General features: G+C 34.5%; 2 protein-coding genes across 4 annotated transcripts; one reads left to right on the forward strand and one right to left on the reverse strand.

The window, feature by feature from the left end:
* The first annotated feature begins 5,883 nt into the window (after window positions 1–5,883).
* On the forward strand, window positions 5,884–9,141 carry LOC142545971 (myosin-binding protein 7-like). The gene is made up of 3 exons (XM_075653433.1): window positions 5,884–7,815; window positions 8,340–8,386; window positions 8,793–9,141. The coding sequence occupies exons 1-3, from the start codon at window positions 6,430–6,432 to the stop codon at window positions 8,887–8,889; spliced, it is 1,530 nt and encodes a 509-aa protein (XP_075509548.1). The 5' UTR covers window positions 5,884–6,429; the 3' UTR covers window positions 8,890–9,141.
* Window positions 9,142–9,596: 455 nt separating this feature from the next.
* On the reverse strand, window positions 9,597–16,500 carry LOC142545972 (protein ABA AND ROS SENSITIVE 1). 3 transcript variants are annotated; one of them, XM_075653435.1, is made up of 9 exons: window positions 16,031–16,500; window positions 15,923–15,946; window positions 13,881–13,987; window positions 12,953–13,052; window positions 12,149–12,353; window positions 11,056–11,353; window positions 10,344–10,419; window positions 10,211–10,257; window positions 9,597–10,087 (listed from the first exon to the last, which is right to left on the reverse strand). In XM_075653435.1, the coding sequence occupies exons 3-9, from the start codon at window positions 13,970–13,972 to the stop codon at window positions 9,907–9,909; spliced, it is 999 nt and encodes a 332-aa protein (XP_075509550.1). In that variant the 5' UTR covers window positions 13,973–13,987; window positions 15,923–15,946; window positions 16,031–16,500; the 3' UTR covers window positions 9,597–9,906. The 3 variants fall into 3 exon arrangements, with proteins under 3 accessions (XP_075509550.1, XP_075509551.1, XP_075509549.1); XM_075653436.1 differs by lacking the exon at window positions 15,923–15,946; XM_075653434.1 differs by having other exon boundaries at window positions 15,923–16,500.
* Window positions 16,501–16,953: the final 453 nt, after the last annotated feature.

Below are 16,953 nucleotides of genomic sequence, written 5' to 3' on the forward strand. Positions count from 1 at the left end.
TCAATGATGCTTTATATTCACCACAATCGAAAAGAAATTTGTTGAGTTTTAATGATATATATTCCCATGGGTATGATACTCAAACAATGAATGAAGGGAATGAGAAATATATGTGTCTTATCACATATAAATCAGGAAAGAAATATGTGATTGAAAAACTACCAATGCTCCCTACTGGATTGCATTATACACACATAAGTCCCATTGAATCAAACATGGTAGTTGATAATTCTTCAATATTAACCAATTGGCATTACCGATTGAGACATCCTGGTTCAAAAATGATGCGAAGAATTATAGAAAATACACATGGTCATCCGCTGAAAGACCAGAAGATCTTTCAGAATAATAAGTTTCAATGTAAAGCATGTTCTCTTGGAAAACTTATTATAAGACCATCACCAGCCAAAATCCAAACTGAATCACCAATGTTTCTTGAACGTATTCAGGGTGATATTTGTGGACCAATCCATCCACCATGTGGACCATTCAGATACTTTATGGTATTGATTGATGCCTCCAGCAGATGGTCACATGTATGTTTATTGTCAACTCGAAATATTGCATTTGCAAGATTACTTGCTCAAATAATAAAATTGAGGAATCAATTTCCCGATTATACAATCAAGAAATTAGACTTGATAATGCTGGTGAATTTACTTCCCAAACTTTCAATGATTATTGTATGTCTATGGGAATCATTGTTGAGCATCATGTTGCTCATGTACATACACAGAATGGATTGGCTGAATCATTGATTAAACGTCTGCAAATGATTGCTAGACCAATGATTATGAAAACAAAGCTCTCTATTTCTATATGAGGACATGCAATTTTACACGCTGCTTCATTAATTCGCATCAGACCAAGTGCATATCATAAATACTCCCCATTGCAGCTTGCATTTGGTAAGGAACCAGACATTTCTCATCTGAGAATTTTTGGATGTATGGTGTATGTGCCTATTGCACCACCGCAACGAAAGAAAATGGGACCTCAAAGAAAGGTTGGAATTTATATCGGTTATGATAGTCCATCAATCATTCGATATCTTGAACCTCAGACAGGCGACGTGTTCACAGCACGTTTTGCTGATTGTCATTTTAATGAGGAAATCTTCCCAATGTTAGGGGGAGAACAGAAACATACCGAAAAGGAAATTACATTGCATGTATCATCGTTGTTACATCTGGATCCAAGAACAAAACAATGTTAAAAAGATGTACAACAAATTGTACACTTGCAAAGAATAGCCAATCAAATACCAGATGCATTTGCTGACACAAAAGGGGTAACTAAATCATATATACATGCTGCAAATGCCCCTGCTCGAATTGAAATTCCAAAGAAACAAATTGAAGATACTCATGATGTCATTAAATGCCTGAAGCGTGGAAGGCCAGTCGGTTCCAAGGATAAAAATCCTCGAAAAAGAAAATTTATAGAGAAACGCGATGATCACAAAATAAAGAATTATGTTCTTGAAAAAACACATGATGATCACAAAATAGAGAATGGTGTTCCTGAAAAAACACATGATGATGAAAATATTCTGTCAGAACCACAAACTGACGAGAATCATGAAATCTCTATCAATTACATTGATACTGGAAAAATATGGAACCGAAAAGATATAGAAGAAATTGATTATATATTTTCTTATAATGTGGCAATCGACATCATAAATGATAATGAAGATCATGAACCAAAATCTTTTGGTGAATGTAAAAATCGACAGGATTGGATAAAATGGAAAGAAGCCATCCAGGTTGAATTGGATTCGCTAAATAAACGTAATGTTTTTGGACCTATAGTCCTTACACCTGAAGGTGTAAAACCTGTTGGATACAAATGGGTTTTTATTCGAAAGCGAAATGAGAAAAATGAAATAGTGAGATATAAAGCTCGACTTGTTGCACAAGGTTTTTCTCAAAGGCCTGGAATTGATTATGAAGAAACGTATTCTCCTGTGATGGATGCAATTACGTTTCGGTATTTGATTAGCTTGGCGGTATCTGAAAATTTAGAAATGCGTCTTATGGATGTTGTTACAGCTTACTTATATGGATCACTTGATAGTAATATATATATGAAAATCTCTGAAGGATTTAAGGTGCCTCAAGCACAAAGTTCAAAACCCAGGGAATGTTATTCTGTGAAATTACAAAGATCATTATATGGGTTAAAGCAATCAGGTCGAATGTGGTATAATCGACTAAGTGATCACATGATGAAAAAGGGATATGTAAATAATTCAATATGCCCTTGTGTTTTCATTAAGAAAACAACATCCGGATGCGTAATTATTGCTGTATATGTTGATGATTTAAACATCATTGGAACGAATAAGGAAATTCAAGAAGTTGTGTCATACTTGAAGGAAGAATTTGAAATGAAGGATCTTGGAAAAACCAAGTATTGTCTGGGTTTACAAATTAAACAAAAAGAATGTGGAATGTCTGTTCACCAGACAAATTATACAGAAAAGATCCTTAAACGTTTTAATATGGATAAAGCAAATCCTTTAAGTACTCCAATGATTGTTAGATCATTAAACATGGAAAAGGATCCATTCCGACCATGTGAAGATGATGAAACTATTCTTGGTCCAGAAGTACCATATCTAAGTGCTATCGGTGCCCTTATGTATCTTACAAATTGTACGAGGCCCGATATATCTTTTGCCGTAAATTTGTTGGCAAGATTTAGCACATATCCAACAAAGAGACACTGGAACGGAATTAAACATATATTCCGTTATCTACGAGGAACGACAGACTTGGGACTTTTATATTCAAAAGATACTAATCCAAGTATAATTGATTATGCTGATGCTGGATACTTATCTGATCCACACAAGGCACGTTCCCAAACTGGATATGTATTTACTCGTTGAGGCACTGCAATTTCTTGGCGTTCACAGAAACAAACGCTCGTAACAACTTCATCAAATCATGCCGAGATTATTGCACTACATGAAGCAAGTCGTGAATGTGTGTGGTTAAAATCAATGACCCAACATATCCAAATCTCATGCGGATTATCATTCGACGAGAAGCCTGTGATACTATATGAAGATAATGCTGCATGTGTTGCTCAAATGAAAGAAGGATACATAAAAAGCGACAGAACTAAACATATTCCTCCTAAGTTCTTCGCATTCACCAAGAAGCTTGAGAAGAATAAATGTATTGATGTTCGTCACATTCAATCAAGTGAAAATTCATCAGATCTCTTCACAAAGGCGCTTTCTACGTCAATATTCAGAAAGCATATATATAATATTGGGATGCGCAATCTACGAAATTTGTGAAGAATTGTCGTGTCAACATGAGGGGGAGTTTACGTGACTGCACTCTTTTTCCCTTGCTATGGTTTTTATCCCAATGAGTTTTTCCTAGTAAGGTTTTTAACGAGGCAGTATAAAAACACGTAATGAAGACAATCATTATGATCATCATCACAAGGGGGAGTGTTGAAAAATATATTTAAAATGTGTGTATTGAATATTTGAATGTTGAATATTTGAATGTTGAAAATAAGAGTTGTAAATATTGAAAATTAATGTGTGATGATGTAGGTAATGATGTATTTTATTTTTGGATTATTTGTAAAGATTTCCTATAAATAGATCTCTCATTTGTGAAGAAAATCACAATTGAGTAGAGAGAAAAATATTATAAAGTGTGTAGTTTAATAAATTTTGAGAGTTTGAGATTTTTACTTTTTACCATAAATTTTTACTTTTTCACAACATTATTAAATAATCCAACCAATGAAGCACATTAATTGAGGCACCCGTGAATTTCTCTTTCTTTTCCCCGATAAAAAATTGACTTCCATGTATTTATTGTTAATGACTTGTTCATATATAATATGTCCTTCTTTTAACTGAAAGAAATACTTGAGAAATTGCCAAAAATTGAATAAATTATTAGGGTTAATTTATTGAAGGGATAGTTGAAAAAAGTCATACCAAGTGAGGCCAGACAAACTTTACCGTCTAATCCCATCTATTATGGTACTAATTTTAATTATAAAACCTACGTGATGTCCATACGGCATAAACGTCTCTAAATTAGTTGTGTGTAACACAATGGTATTTTAATACATAGAAGTTTACCGTGTCGGTGTTGCATATCTTTATTCGGAAGATGTGTCAATTTTTCTCATATTTACAATAAAAAATAATATTTTTGTAATAAAAAATAATATTTTACCATGTGTGACTCAAATAGAATATTCGTATCATAAAATTGACTCATAAAACCATATAACATAAGTTTTTGTGAAAATGAATTTATTATATTATTGTCGTCGTAAGAGATATTTTGCAAAATAAAACAACATATTAAAAATTATGACATAAAAAATATTTAACAATTTTATAAGTTAATTAGAAAGACCATTATTTAAATAAAAGTATTTTAAAATTTAGAAAAGAAGAGACCAAACCTCGTCATATGCAAGCTTAAAGCACTAATTAATGTAATAAAGGGATATTTTAACAAACTAATGAGCCACAAATTTTTTTATATAAACAAAATACCATATAGCTTTTGTTATCAATAATCTATAGATAGATATAAATTATCTGTTAAATTGCCCTCAAGGAACTTTACAGGAAGTGTGATTGGTAAATGTCCATAACCATTTTTTTGAAATGATTGTGCATAACTTTTGATAATACAGTTGTTCTCGAATTCTGTAATTTTTATCAAAATCAAGATTATGTAATCAATCTTCAATAATTACAATCTGGTATAGTTATTGAAAGAGTAATGATTTGAACAATAATAATTATTGTTGTTGAGTGATTGAAACATTATATTTGTATAGTTTGTATTGTTGTAAGATTACAAATATAAGTTTTAAATAAAATTTGGTGAAAATAGGAATGGATTTGTCATTTGGGCTTTGAACTTAATTGGTTGGAAATAGTGCCATCAATTTATTCAATATGATTAACAAGTAGTATCCCCCTTAAATCTTTACATTCAATAAATATTGGAAATGAGACGGTAAAATAAAATAATATATGTTGTCTCGAAAAATATTTTTTAATGTTTAATTTTTCTTCAAATTTTTTTTGAGTTAATGTATTATAACTCATTTAAATATTTTTTTTTACAATTTTGGTAATTTATGAATCGAGTGTCGTGATTTTGATTTTCTGTATTTTTTTAATTATAGTTTTAGTTTTTTTTTTCTTTTTTTTGTTTGTATTTTTAGTTTATTTTTCGACGTAAAATTAATATGATTGACAAAATGATGTTATAACGCTGACAATTGCAGTATCACATTAATAGTATTGTGGAAAAATAAATAAAACTAAAAAAAAATTTAAAGATATATTACAAAACTAAATTTTTATAATATAAATTATTAGAATTATATATATAAAGATCCGCTATGAAAATATGACTTAATATAGGAAATATTACAATTTTGGTTCATATGTTTATTTTATATATATTTACGATAAAAATTAATACTTTTGAGATAAAAATTAATACTTTTTTCGTTGTGAGACAAATAGAATATGTTTAACAAAATTGACTCATGATACTGTCTCACGAGAGTTTTTGTGTTTTCGTGTACTTGATTGGATCTATCTAATTGAGTTCATTAGTTTTTTATTTTTTTTACAAAAATTGATATTTGAATTTTATTTTGTTGAAATGAACTGATATTTGAGTTTTGCACGCGTGAACTTAGGCTTCAGTTTCATTTTTTTTTCTAGAAAATAAAATAATATCAAGTTTTAAATTTCATATTAAACTATTAAACATTTTTATTCTGGTACAGAAATTAGTGTTTTAATAAAAATATTAACGCTAAAATAAAATGAATATTTTAAAGTAAGAGTTTTCTTTTAAAGTAGTTGATTCAACTGCCGTCTTCACTTGACCATAGAGCCAACCCACCAATCTCCCATGGCAGGAAGCACGAGGCAGTACTGCATTCAGAATATGCCATCTAGGGTTTCAAATTTTGTTTTTCCAGCTTTCCCTCCATGTTACATCCTCTGATTTCCCTCGATTTCCCTTCGATCCCAATCGTAATCTTCAATTACGGGCTAACTATTTTCTCTCCGGATCAGAATTTGCTGCCGATAAACTCTTGTGAATTTATCCATGGACGAAAAATAGACGATGGGAAACGTTTTCCCGGGATTTGCATCCTTCTTTATACAAGTTGCGAGGTAAGCTTTTGTGGTGTGAATATGTTGATCTGAATTCGTTGTTGGGTGTTGATGATGCGTAGACAGGGGCAAAGTTTTATTAGTTATTGCTGAGGAAGGTGTTCGTGGGTTGTAACTGAATTATTGATACTTGTTTAAGATTTCAGTAGTGTTGGTGTAAAGATTGCTTTTTGACTCGAGTTTTTATTTGCTGGGTCGAGATTTTTTGGGTTGTTTTTTGGTCTATGGAGTCGGAGGATTCCCATCAAGCATCATTCAAATGTTGCGATTGCGGATGCAGTTGCTCGGTTATGAATCTTGCGGGGGAATACACGAGGTCTGTGAAACGAAAAATTGAAGAATTCGAGGAGGAAAGCGTTTTCACTATCCCTGGTTTTGTTGTTCCTCAGAATGCCCGTATAGGTATCGATAATGAATGTATGGCACTACGTGAAACAGTCAGCAACCAGCAACAGACCATTCAGGATCTCATTTCTGAGTTAGATGAGGAGAGAAATGCCTCATCTTCTGCTACCAGTGAGGCCATGTCTATGATTCTGAAGTTGCAAAGGGAGAAGGCAGATATTCAGATGGAAGCAAGGCAGTTCAAGAGGTTTGCAGAGGAGAAAATGGCTCATGATCAGGAGGAATTGTTGACATTGGATGATTTGTTGTATAAGAGAGAGCAGGTCATTCAGTCTCTTACGTGTGAAGTGCAGGTCTGTAAACACAGGATGACCAGTTATGGGATCACTGATGTTGGAACCTATGAAGATGAGGGTATGAGCCGAAACACTAGCATGACTGAGAACTTTGAGGGCCAATTTGAGTTTCCTCCTTATGAGATTTTTTACCCTCCACTCAAGTGCAAATTGAACGAGTCACAAGTTTATCCTGATGGTGATGATGAAACTGTTGATGTTGAGAAATATGCATTTGGTGAAACTCCTGGATCGAAGGATCAATTGAAGGATTTAGAATATCGTATTGGTCAATTGGAGAATAGTTCAAGGACCATTCAGCCTGATGGGGAATACATTGAAGAAATAGATGTGCTTGAAAAGGTAGTGAATGATCACTCTCCTAGGGAGCCCGGGAATATCCGAGAGTTCTCAACTGACTGTTCAAACCTGATGAGTAAAGACATGGGCCTAGATTCTTCCCCAGATTCTCCAAATTCTGGTAGCAGTTTTAAGAAGATGGGCTTTCTACATGTGGAGGAGAATTTGAATTCGGGGAAGGTTGATAATGCATCAGAAGTTGGAGATGACATGAGCGACAGGGTTTACACTATTGATTCTATTCATCAGGCATCACTGGAAGGTGTCATAGATCACAGGACTGCTTCTGGTATCTGCGGTAATGACTTATCGGTTATGTCTAAGGAGTCACCAAATCATTCTGAAGGCAGGGACCTGGAGATCCAGAAGCTCTATGCCAGGCTTCATGCTCTCGAGGCTGACAGAGAATCAATGAGGCAAGCAATTGTAACCATTGGGAGCAAAAATGCACAACTGGTATTGTTGAAGGAGATAGCTCAAAACTTATGTAAAGAAATGTCACCAGCAGGGAGAATGACAGTGAGGAAGCAATTGGTGAATAGGACTTTTTCCTTCTTATCAATATTCAAGGTAATTACAATGTTGATTATTTGGCTATTTCGAATTGGCCTTTGTTGTATTGCAAATAAAAATCGAGTACATGTTACTTCAAGGAAGATCATTTTACGTAAAACTTGAAATATTTCAAGTTCCTGTTGTTAATAAGTAGGATCCATCCAGATTCCAATCCCCTTGTGTGAATGAGATCATAAAGATTTTACACAATGCAAACCTTAGGGTGTTATAAATCATTCTTCAGTTATAGGATTGGACAATCTTAAGATCGGAATCACAACCTTAATAACCATCCTTTCATCTCAATAATATGGAGGGATTAAACCGAAGTCATCTTTGATATAATTTTCCATTTACACCTCCATGTTATAAATTCTTCTCCATTTCTCATCATCTTGAGATTGCCGATCTTCTTGAATTATCACGTCAAAAAATTTGTATTTTCATGCTAAATGTCGATATAGCATGTGCTTATTTTCTATCACCCCTAGAGCGAGCTGTTTCATTAGTACTGACCATTTTCTCCCATTCTTGTACAGTGGATACTTTCTTTTATTTTATGGAGAAGAAAAACACACAGATTCAAGTGAGTACCTATTTATTTTACTATTGCACATACCCTTACATGTTCGTTGCTTCAAATTTTCGATTTTTGTGTAGATTATCTTTTATCCATATGTTTGCTATCCCTTATTTATGTTACTTGATAGCTGCATATCATATACAATTGCAGGGTCATGTATTCTCATGAGGTTGTATTAAAATGTTAAAATCAGGAGGAAAACGCATGTTACATTATACATTTTATATGAAAAGCATACAAGTATTTTGAAATTTACGAGGAAATAGATAGATATCCGTAGTGGCTCCCTCTCTGCCATTCGCCATTGGTTCTTTAAACATTGTGATAGAATGTTGTTGTCCACATTTATGAGATCTTTACTTAAGAGACAGTCTTTGTTGCAGTCAATGACTAATCTCATCATATTTAGGTACTCACTCGGGCTGTCAGCGAACAATGCAGGCTTGTTAATGCTTTTAGATCGAAGTCCTCGTGTGGGACAGTGGAGATCCATATCTAGCACATGAATGCCCTCTATCGGTCAATAACATTGATGCCACTGAATTTGTGCTCTTGAGTTATTTTGATTGCCATTTTCTTCTTCAAATGTTTGCATACTTTCGCTGGCTTCCTAATGGATGTGGGTTGGGTTTGTGTTTATCTTATGCAAATGTGATACCTTTATTATGTTGAGAAGCATTGTGGATTGTATATTGTATGTTGTAGATCCTTACGGGCATCAATGTCTTGTTGATAATTCAGTTTGAGGTTTTTGTTTAGCTAGTCTCCATTGTGTGTATTACAGGTTTTATGTATGAATTCTCAGTCAAAACAACGGTTCATATTTTCCCTTCCGAGTTTAATATATATATATCGATATAAGTGAAAAATATTGTTTTTTAAGTCAAAAATATATTGTGATATATATTTTAATCTAAATAAAAAATATTATTTTTTATATCTAAAATATTGTTTTTCATTATAAATATAAACTGAATAACCCCTCACATATTTAGATCCATAAAACCGTTAACACAAGAAATTTATAACTTTGACAATATAAATATCTTATTACGCTGCACACACAATTTTTAAGTTATTTAAAATAAATTCGTCCAAACATATTAATAACTTATTTTTAAAATAAAACTATCTAATTTATAAATTATTTTAAATAAGCTTATAAAATATTTTCAGCAAGTTTAACCAAATACACGAACCTCAAAACAACTGATAATCACCCACCTGGGCTTTGATCCGATCACATGATAAGACAAGACATTCATCCAGAGATCTCATATCTCCATATTTCTCACATTCATGTAAAAAAGGTTCTGATGTTGTGAAATATTCGTGGGTGTTCTCGTAACACTCACGTACCATAAGTATACTTTGTTCGCAATTAGGATAGCACCAGTCAAAAGTCCCAATTCAAATGCGTAGCACAAACATTCTCTCAAACTCTTATGCCACAAACTTCTGCCGCAGCATGAAGTCCTTTTTCCCAGACCGGATGGAGGTACAGCACCCACAAATAAACGTGTTCAAAGACGCTTTGCTCTCCAATCGACTGTGAAGTTCTCATCGTTTTCTTCATCACTTGATGAATTTTCCCGAATAGAATCCTCAAATGCAACTTTGGGATCTCTAACTTGAGCAACAGGCTTAGAAACTTTAAGCTCCATTTTCTTCCTTCTCAATATTTCCACCCTATCCCTATAAGACCTGCAGACTCGAGATGAAAGGCGACATAAGTATTTAAGTAGAGATGCTCGAATGCAGTAAGATCCTGATAAAATAAAAATTCACATATACATGCATGTATAGTGTTTCACATTGACAAGTTACCTTTGTTCTACAGATTCTGCCTCTTCGATCGTCTCGGCAGCATCAAACTGCAAGATGAACACCCGTACTTTTATATGACATACAATATTAGTATATGAATCAAACGGTTGGTAATATGCAAGATGAGTCGCACCTCTTCTTCTTCCAAACGATTGTCTATCTCCTGCAAATCATCTTGGATTAACTTTTCGAACTCCTTGTATTCATCCCTGCCCGGATTAGAAATGGAGTATTAATTCAAACTGAAAGAAGAAAGATGAGATTATACCTCAACGTAATTTCGGGTCACGGAAATCAATTTATAGCAGTAATAATTATCGTTAAAGCTACACCTATTTGCATGATAAACTTTAGGCCGCCGCCGGTCAATATATTTTTATATAAATCACTAATATCAGCTAATATGAGCAAAGCATTTCTCTGCATTGTCCTTGACAAGAAAATGAAAAGTCTCTAGCATCAAAAATTGTGGATCAACTACCACCGTCCAATCCATAAAAGCCATAATATTCCCAAACACTCCACATCAGATATCAAATGAGAACATGAAATTGTAGAGCCCATTTCCTCTCAACACTAGTTGAACAACTATAAAAACCATTCTCGAGCTCACTTAAATGTATTGATCTAATTTGTATATTTAAATCCCAAGGTTCAACCACATTATTATATTATTTGTTTCTCAAAAATAAATAAATATACGTTCCACAAACAAGTAGCATGCTTATATTGTCACACTCCTCTAACAGCGGTTAACATGTTGTCACCCGCGAAACTAAATGAAAATAAAGATGCATTATGTGCATGTGAAAAAATAAATAAAGGAAAAGTGAGAGGCAACTCACTTGACATCTGGCTTCACAGGAGTAATGCCTCGTGCACGTAAATCAGAATCTTTGTCATCAAAAAACCCTTCAGGAAGAGCTCCTCTGACTTGTTTGTCTTCAATGCCAACAGCTATTTTTGAACCCCGCCTTAAATCTTTGGAAGATTGAAATTCAGGATCGTGTTCACTCTCATACGGAGCCATAGCTGATACATTGTCTATCCCACTAGCTAGGACAAATGGCTCCACTATTTGACTTTTTGCAGCAACCGATTCTTTGTGTGACTCACGGTCTCTCAACTTTCCCGAATCCCTTTCTACAAGAATAGAACAAACTCAAACATGGGTTTACTTGAATGAATAAAACCACAAAAGATAACTCTTGTTCATTAGGATTGCAAATGTTAAATGAAAAAATATATAACGGATTTCTCGAACTGTGATAGCACACCACATTATAACACAAACTACTCAAGAAATTTAGGAAACAGAATTCATTATAGGGCTGGCTAACAGATCAAGGTGACAAAGGTGAGCGTTCAGACAAATGGTGCTGCCATTTATTATGTCAGACTGTGTCGTGTACTTTTAATATCTGTTATACTATTAAAAATTATTTCCCACATTGATTAGCTCATCCTGTACCACTGGAACATTGTGGAACACCAACAAAAATTCGAAGTCTTCCATCACTGCCAGCAAGCTGCCCCTAGTTAATACTAGTTTATTCACCAGGTGGACATGATCATACATCTTCTTTTGGAAAACAGAAGCCCGTCCATTTAACAACTCTCCCAGATCAACTTCTCATCTATACACCCTATGCACAAAAGATTGAAGGTTCCTACAATGTTTTCACACAAAGGATTGGAATGAAATCCCTAACGTCAAACATACAGCATTGAAAAATATGTGATCAGGCAGTAAATAGAGGGGATTGAGAAGCCAATGTGCAAGACATTCAAGAAATTTATAATTGATAAACTATGGTTCATTTGACTTCATTACAGTCATAAATTGGCACAAGTATATAAAAAATCAAACAAACGATGAGCCCATCCAACAATATGATACCAAAAAAATTAAATGGTAATATTAAATCAGATCGTTACCATTTTTCCGCCTTTTTGGCTCATGATTATCAAAAAAACCAGGAGGGGGCATAGATGGTCGATTCTTAGGCAATGCAACTGATGGTTTAGATTTCTCCAGCAACTCTCCGTGAGACTCAGGTTTAGACTTCGGCAACTCAGGTTCAGGTTTGGAGCTACTGACCTGATTTAGTGCAGCTGCACTAGCTTTGAGTTTGTCAATAGCCTATACAAGTATCAGTATCCCATTAAGAAAGTTGAGTGGACATAAAATTACTACAAAAGCAACAACAAAGAAGCTTGGAGAAATTTTGCTTCCCAGATGGGATCAATAAAAAAGCATGGATACTACACTGTAATTGCAAGTGCACAACACTCCAGTCACTACTTAGGTTTTATCAAACATCTAGGGCAACAATTATCAAAGCCCTAAATCCAAACTGTGAATTGCTGATTTACATGAAAGAAAGGGGTCGGAGGGGCGAGAAGGCATGCCTGAGAATATCAATGGGATTCAGTTTTTCCACCTTTATATTTGGATTAGTGTGGAATTGCGTAGAGGAAGGACGGCAAGCTTTAAATGTTGGAGAATATTTGTACTTCCACAAACAAGTGAAACACAAAGAGCATATAATGTCAGTGTTCAGCTGCACGTAGTCTAAATCTTAGCCATACAGGAACAAGACCTCAACCAAACATAAAATTACCACCAATTTTAACTCAATGCGCTACTGTGAAATCGGGAGACAAATTGGACTAAGACATTAAACACCCTAGCTTCATCCTCTTACAATTCCACTGTCCCAGATTTGATTCAACATTTACCTCATTATGTTTACGAGAAGCTTGGTGTGCAGGCCATAGGGACTCGGACTTGATGACAACATCACAAACCCTGCATACTGGTTGATCATGTTCATCGTACCTGCATTTACAATTGGCAAAGAATCAACTTGTTTGAATAAAAATATTGCACCAAAGAACACATTGTGCTTGAATCCACGTGCAATATTAAAAATGGCCAATGTTAGTCAAAACGATACCACCCATTGAACCAGGTTTTTCCATTTCGGTGATTTGAGAGCCTGAATACAAGTCAATCTTACGAGATATATACTGGAGGATGACAAATTCTTTAAAACTTGTAAGTGTCCCTATTGTTCCTAAGATTAGCAAGTTTAATCAAATAGAACAACATGACCACTACTATAGCATCGGAAAGGCCAAAGAGAATGCACAGCTACATTTTATTGCTCAACTGTAAAACAATGCAAATCATGGAACAGATGGATGGGTATATAATGACAAAACAGAAGAGAAGCACATAGGTATGTATTGATTTAATAGCAAAACGCTGGAAAACACTTTTTCTAGAAGCTCAAGCAATGACAGATTAACCATAATTTTATACTTTTATATGTTCCCCTCGCATGTAAGTCAAAGGAAATGGAGACATATAGCCAGAACTGATTTTCAAGATGTATCCTGATTGGATATTAACAAACAAAAGTCCACACATAAGCACCCAAGACCAGCTTCATGTTGAATTTTTTACAACCTCACTCCGTCATCATATTATATTCACATTTCTCAAAGGCTCGAGCTCATGGTGGGCGCCTCAAACAATGATTTAAATGGTGTTCGCTTAATCTTATTACAACTAAAACATGCTACTAATAGATTATTCTAGCACTTTATGTATAATCTTGAATAAACTGCAATAAAAAATGTGTTGCCATGAAATTTGCAGTACCTAATGAGAGGAGAATCGATGCGCTGCTTCTCCTGCTTCTGTGCATTCAGTTTGGCTCGAAACAAGGCTTTCCTCTTTGCTTGCACATCCATTTTCAAATACTAATACTACATGCAAACCAAAGAAAATAAGAAAACTGAATTTAATCCAACTACAAAAACTTAACCACAGGGATATCAGTCCAAATTTCAAATATCTAACTTCTAGAACTCCTAATAAATGGAACAACCTTAGAATTTGCCACCAACAATATAATCCAACAGTACTAAACAACACAACAGTCAGAACTAAGCAATCCACAATCCTTAAATCATGAAAATCAAGTATTGTTTGGTCTAACATACAGAAATAGGAAACTATAATCAACAATTGCAACCAAAATTACACTCTTAACGGCAAACTGTGAAGCCCTGGGTCTTCTATAAAACGGGCAGCATCTCACCTATATTTTGACTATATCAAAGCATCATCTTGCAACCACAATTCTCAAGTACACCTAAGTCCCACAGATAACTCTAGAGAAAATAGTAAGTGTTCAATTATCTAAAGGAAATACAGTGAGGCCCCGTTACTCTACTCGTATTTAACTAACATGCAATTAACGATTTATTAATGTAAGCAGCGGAAAACAATTTCAGAAAAATTTCATCACGACCTCTCCACAAGTTGGACATCCTGGAAAATCAAACAACAGTTTACAAATATAAATTCTGAAATTTAGAATACAACATAAAACAAGTAACAGCTGCACTGGCCAGGACTAAATAGTAAAAGTCACATGCAGAGCACACCGGCTCAGTCACACAAAAACAAATAAACTTTGAAAACAAGATACAACTACTCGGGGAACCTCTCCGCTAATTTATAAAACTCCAACGTAATCTACACTATCTATACTATATTATAAAGCTTGAGGCCATTAGAGTAGCCGTTTTGGTATGGCCTATAACAAACAATCTCACTGGCCTCCACTGGCAGAAGATCTACCTTGCGGATCATCCGAACCTGAATGGCCTGCCATGGTGCCAAAAAGCCGCCACGGCAGCTCTCGAGAAAGGGGTCAATCTTCTGTATATACAGTTAAACAACAATGCTGATAAACATAAACGATGTATACGCATTCTATGAATGACATATGCAATCCATGTTTGGCTCAAATGCAACATGTAAGAAAGAGTCAATAAATGATACGATAACAACTGGAACAATGCCCAAGCTAACAATAAATAGGGAATCACTTCGTCACACAGCTAAATCGCTCTACCCAAGTATGTTAGGTATGTCGTGATGTGTCCGATCTAACAAGAACGATAACGCTCAAAATGAATGTCTTAATATAACATGTACATATTTCTAAATGCCATAAAATGTTTCAAATAAATGAACATATAAACAAGGTATTTAATATAGGTATACTAACTAATCACACAAGTACAAATAACAGTACATGAATATGCATATATGTAATTTATGTGTTACCATTACTCTGCCGTAACATATCTAACCATTCAATGGCGGTCCAAACGATCAACTTGAACTTCCAACTTCAAATCTTTGGCCTATATTAATTTAGGTTGCAAGTGGATGGATGAGTTTGAAATCTAAGGATTTTGATTATATTTATATTGTTAACAATGAAACAACAAATGAAATCTTAAATGCAAACCTTAGTTATTTAAACATTAGATACACAAAATAAAATAAATTTCAAATACATTCACTATTGGATGAACTTGAAATTTATTTTAGTTAATATAAAACATTATATAAACATAGAATGAGTGGATTTGAAGTATATCAATCCAAATGTAACCTTAAATAACTCACTAAGCTGATAAATATTTAATTCCCAGTGATTCCAGTAATTCAACTAAAATTCCTAATTTCTCAAAGTTGGATTATTCTCCAAAGTTTGAAGCCATTATCGGTCAATTCTAGTCAAACATTCAACTCATTGATCCAACAATAATCGCGACCAATTTAATTTCCCAAAATATCACACCAACTAATTCGGCAATTATTTTAGGTTGTCGAAAATATACCTTTAAAACGTCCAAGTTCGATACCTAAAACATTAAACCCAAACAATAATCAATATATTGCGATAAACGAGTCAAAAATCAAATTAAATTGAATGGGTAAATTCTCACTCCCCGGCAGCCTGCGAATCTTGAACAAGGATGTTAGAAACAAGCTGGAAAATCGAGTCTAAAATGCTCAAAAATCGAAGCAACTCGAATTAAACTCGGAACAAAGGCTGCTCGCGGCGGTACATCGGCGAAACTCGCCGGAAAAACAGCTGGGCGACGGGAAACGAACTAGGCTTGCTCGAAATTGATCTAGAGCTCAAATACCATCGACCCTCCGCCTAACATCGAATAAATCGCGGGCGAAATGGTCGGAAAATCGATTAACAACAGCTCGCAACTTGGGCTCGGGTTGACGAAATGAGGCTCAAATTCATAGATTCGTGGCTCGAATCAAATATACAGGTAATGTGCTATCACTCGCAGTGGTCTCCGGCCACTTTCCGGCCAAAAGGGGCGATGGAGACGCGAAATGGGGAGAGGGAAAGAGAGACCAACATGAATGGAGTTAAGGGGTTAGGTTTTCTATTTGGGGAATTTTGGTTTCCTTTTTTTTTTTTTTTTTATTCGCGTGTGCGTGCGTAGACTACTAAACTGGTTTATGTTGGACGATTTTGTCGTGTAGTAATTAACTCGAAAAAGTATTTTATGTCATCTAAAATCTCATACTAAGTGATAAGTGAATATGAGAAACTGAATCGATGTGGGTGTCAATGTGCTTGATTGTTAGACATAACGTCAATTTTTTATAACTCATATAAATAACTAAATCAAAAAACGCAGCTTTAATAAGAAAATGCACGAGAGTATTTCTTATGAGATCATTCATTTTAATACTTCTCTCATCCTTACATTGTTAATCCGACAAAATATCCTTAGACATTTGTATTTTTTATTCCTTGCCACGTTTCTAGAAACTTGTAAGGCTTGTGAATCTGGGTTCGTTCGACAGTTTCTTCCTGGTTTTAGCCACGAAGCCTGCAAGT

Source organism: Primulina tabacum, chromosome 5 (genome assembly GCF_025594145.1).
Source record: "Primulina tabacum isolate GXHZ01 chromosome 5, ASM2559414v2, whole genome shotgun sequence".
Classification (NCBI taxonomy): Eukaryota; Viridiplantae; Streptophyta; class Magnoliopsida; order Lamiales; family Gesneriaceae; genus Primulina; species Primulina tabacum.

Coding starts and splice junctions, on each gene's coding strand:
- LOC142545972 (XM_075653436.1), bottom strand. CDS start 13,972: ATGGATGTGCAAGCAAAGAGGAAAGCCTTGTTTCGAGCCAAACTGAAT. Junction 10,420..11,055: donor CCTGTGAAGCCAGATGTCAA/GTGAGTTGCCTC, acceptor TAATCCGGGCAG/GGATGAATACAAGGAGTTCG. Junction 10,258..10,343: donor ATCGTTTGGAAGAAGAAGAG/GTGCGACTCATC, acceptor TTCATCTTGCAG/TTTGATGCTGCCGAGACGAT.
- LOC142545971 (XM_075653433.1), top strand. CDS start 6,430: ATGGAGTCGGAGGATTCCCATCAAGCATCATTCAAATGTTGCGATTGC. Junction 7,816..8,339: donor CCTTCTTATCAATATTCAAG/GTAATTACAATG, acceptor ATTCTTGTACAG/TGGATACTTTCTTTTATTTT. Junction 8,387..8,792: donor AGAAAAACACACAGATTCAA/GTGAGTACCTAT, acceptor CATCATATTTAG/GTACTCACTCGGGCTGTCAG.